Source organism: Aptenodytes forsteri, unplaced genomic scaffold, assembly GCF_000699145.1.
Source record: "Aptenodytes forsteri isolate BGI_AS27 unplaced genomic scaffold, ASM69914v1 Scaffold53, whole genome shotgun sequence".
NCBI lineage: Eukaryota > Metazoa > Chordata > Aves > Sphenisciformes > Spheniscidae > Aptenodytes > Aptenodytes forsteri.
In genome coordinates, this window is record NW_008795909.1 from 11,785,927 (window position 1) to 11,789,345 (window position 3,419).

The 3,419-nt window shown below is 63.1% G+C and overlaps 1 protein-coding gene across 1 annotated transcript in view; it reads right to left on the reverse strand.

The window, feature by feature from the left end:
* CELSR3 (cadherin EGF LAG seven-pass G-type receptor 3) overlaps positions 1–3,419 on the reverse strand; it is a gene marked incomplete at its 5' end in the record, with an annotated part of 49,680 nt that overhangs the window by 6,519 nt on the left and 39,742 nt on the right. The window contains 13 exons of the mRNA XM_019473433.1: positions 83–152; positions 241–347; positions 471–566; positions 708–785; positions 878–991; positions 1,096–1,243; positions 1,339–1,421; positions 1,610–1,762; positions 1,891–2,055; positions 2,152–2,378; positions 2,602–2,712; positions 2,810–2,949; positions 3,266–3,367. Coding sequence (XP_019328978.1) covers positions 83–152; positions 241–347; positions 471–566; positions 708–785; positions 878–991; positions 1,096–1,243; positions 1,339–1,421; positions 1,610–1,762; positions 1,891–2,055; positions 2,152–2,378; positions 2,602–2,712; positions 2,810–2,949; positions 3,266–3,367 — 1,594 coding nt within the window. The remainder of the gene's footprint in view (positions 1–82; positions 153–240; positions 348–470; positions 567–707; positions 786–877; positions 992–1,095; positions 1,244–1,338; positions 1,422–1,609; positions 1,763–1,890; positions 2,056–2,151; positions 2,379–2,601; positions 2,713–2,809; positions 2,950–3,265; positions 3,368–3,419) is intronic.

The following is a 3,419-nucleotide window of genomic DNA, read 5'->3' on the forward strand; positions in this document are numbered from 1 at the left end:
TTTCACCGGTGAACAGCCCCTGGGGGTGCTTTGAACTGCCCCCCCCATTGCAGGTGGTTCTCCCACCCCCTGGTGCTGTTACCATCTGGTATTCAGCCACGTCCCTGTAGACATCGGTGTCAGCGATGCGCCCCAGGATGGAGTAGTGGGGGCTGCGGGAAGCAGAGCAAGGGGCTGAGGTCACCATGAGCTTCCCCTGCCCTCAGGACGCGGCACCGGCCCCAGCCCCGGGGTACTCACAGCTGGGTGCGGAAGATGACAGTGAGCAGTCCAAAGACCACCGAGGCCCCCAGGCCAATGTCCAAGTTCAGCATGAGGGTGGCCACAAATGTCACAATCCAGACCATCTGGAGGGGGGGACATGGTCAGCTGCGGCACAGCCTCCCTGCCAGCACCTGCAAGCCTCAGGGAGGATGGAGAAACCCTCTCCAGGGACAAGAGCAAAGCCCCAGGGCCGGTCAGCGCCTTACCAGGTCCACCCGGTTGGACTTCCAGAGCACGCGGAGGTCATTGAACTGCTTGAACATGCCCTTGAGGTTGACGATGATGATGGCAGCCAAGATGGCCTAGGAGAGAAGTCCCTGCAGCTGTGAGGATGCTGACGGCAGGTCTTGGGAGGGTCCTTGGCTGTTCCCCTGCCACACCACCTTGCCATGGGACAGGCACAGGGGTGGGACATGGCATGGAGGCTGTGAGAGCAGATGTACCTTGGGCAGGTCCCGGAAGAGCTCTCCGATCTTCAGAATGGTCACCAGGATGACCAGGGATGCGATGACACCAGCTACCTGAGGGGAAGGAGAGCGGGAGGCAAGAGGTGAGCTCCCCACCACTCGCTGTGCTCCTTGCCCCTGGTCCAGCCCCACGGAGCTGGACCCACCTGACTGTTGCCTCCTGTGCTCTCCTGCACCAGGCTCCGCGACATGGAGCAGCTGATGGCGAAACACTGGAAGAAGCCCCCCAGGAAGTTGCAGAGGCCCAGTGCGATCAGCTCCTGCAGGGACAGAGAAGCGGTGGGGGACCACCATGCCTTCCCCCAGCTGCAAGTACAAGCTTGGTTTTCACCCAGGGAAGGGGCCCTGCGCGTCGGAGCATCACCTGGTTGCTGTCCACTTTGTAGCCATGCTTCAGGGCAAAGATCTTGCCCAGGGAGATGCAGATGGCGTAGCCCACCACGGCAATGGCAAAGGCGTTGCCCGCCACCTGCCCAAAGTAGCTGACGTTAGGGACCACAGGCGGCTTCAACCTACAGCCAAGACAGGGAGATGGGGATCAAAAGGGGGGTCCCGTGGGCGGCATGGTGCCCTGGCACAGCCACCCTCACCGCCTGGCCCTGCTCACCCGCTGGGGATGTTGCCCACCACGGAGATGCCAAACTTGGCGTTCAGGTTGACGCCGTAGGAGATGCCGGTAGAGATGATGATCTGGGGGAGGATGGCTGGAGTGAGGCAGAGCCTTCCTGCGCAGGGACCATGGTGGAGGAGGAGGAGGAGGGGACTCATGCCCTGGAACTGCACTCACCAAGGTACCCCATCCCACCCCTCCCCACCCTCGAGGGGATAGGGCCACCCATGGCTGTGTCCCCACAGGGAGCTGGGGCAGCTCTGGGTACCGTGACAAGCTCAATGGGGATGGGCATGGGCAGCTTGGCAGCGAACTTGTGGTTGAGCTCTTTCACGATGAAGATGGCCACCATGGCAATGATGGCCGTCACCAGGGTGCCCACATTGGTCTCTGGCAGCTTCTGGCAGATCTCGATGAAGGTCTAGAGGACGCAGGGGGAAGGAATGAGCTCAGGAAAGCAGATGCCTCCCCGGCAGGGTTTTGGGGGCCTCTGTGTGCCCCACAGGTGAGTGCCTGGGGGTCCCAGGGCAGCAGCAAACTCCCACTCACCACGAACAGCGAGAGCGGCCCTGAGTGCTCGCCCAGGGAGACCCCAAAGACGTTCTTGAGCTGGGAGACGAGGACATGCACAGAGGCAGCAGTGGTATAGCCACGCACCAGCGGGTCCGAGAGGTAGGTCACCACGAAGCCAAACTGCAGGAGGCCCAGGGCCACCTGGAAAGAGAGGTGGCAGGAGGAGTGCCCCGCAGCTCGCAGCCATGGGGCACCACGGACCCCTGTTCCCTGCCAGGCTGGGCTGGGGCCCATTACCTGGAAGATGCCTGTCAGGACAGTGATGGTGGCCACCAGCTCCACCCTGGCAGCATCACGCCGTTCCTCATTGACTATCGTGGTGTTGGTGCCGTTGACGGACTCCAGGAAGTTCTCACTGGGCACCAGGGAGTCTGTCAGACTCCCGATCATGACGGAGATGACAGCAAAGGGGCCTGGGGACAGGCAGGGTGTGGGCAGGGAGCCCAAGGTCAGCACCAGGACCTCTCTGAGGTCCACAGGCACCTGTCCTCTTGGGCTGGGGTCAAAGTGCACCCACTGTGCTTTGGCTCTGCTATGGCCAACCACCTTCTTGGTGGGGCAAATTAAAGGCAAGAAAGGCCCCCCCCTAACCACTGACATGGCAATGCTGTGCCATAGATTGCTTGCCCCCCTCATCCTCACTCCCTCCCCACCATCCCCGTGGGAGCACGTGGTCCCTCAGCTTACCCACGGAGTTGTGCCTGGACGTCCCGAAGAAGAAGTAGAGGAAGACAGGGTAAAAGGAGGAATAGAGACCGGTGACAGGCGGCAGCCCGGCCAGCAGTGCGTAGGCGAGGCCTGGACATGGGGGAGCAGGGAGAAATGTCACGGATGGCCAAGCCCTGGCCCCCTGCCTGCGGGGAGCTCCCAGCAGCCTAGGCATGACATTGCTCACCCTGGGGCAGGTGCATGATGCCCACGCTGAAGCCCGAGGCGATGTCCCCCAGGAGCCAGTCCTTGACTGGGTAGCGGGGCAGCCAGTGCAGGAAGGGCAGGAATCGGAAGAGCAGGGACTTGGCGGTGGAGGCTGAGCATCTGGTGGGGAAGGAGCAGGAGCTGGGGCTGAGCACAAGTGCGGGGGCTTGGGGAGATCAGCAGGGGTGGACGGGGTCCCATGGGAAGCAATGGGTCCTGTGGGACCCCCAGGTCCATCTGGAGCCAGGTGTCCGTCCAGGCAGGAGGACAGAGTGGGGACACGGGTGTTTGGGCTTGGGGGAACCAACCCCTGGGTCTGCACCGTGTCTACCACAGGGACTGGGACAGCCAGAGCCAGTCTCCCCATGGCAGTGGGGCTGGGGCGCACGGTGCCCGGCAGGGTCCAGGCACACCCCTCCGGCCGGCATGGTCCTACCTGGTCTTGCGGAGACAGCCACGCAGCGAGGGCTTGGCAGGAGGTTTCCGCTGCGCCACCTCCGGCGGGGCCCGCACACCCCTCCGGCCGGCATGGTCCTCCCTGGTCTTGCGGAGACAGCCACATCCCAGGGGCATCTAGCACCCTGCACCCT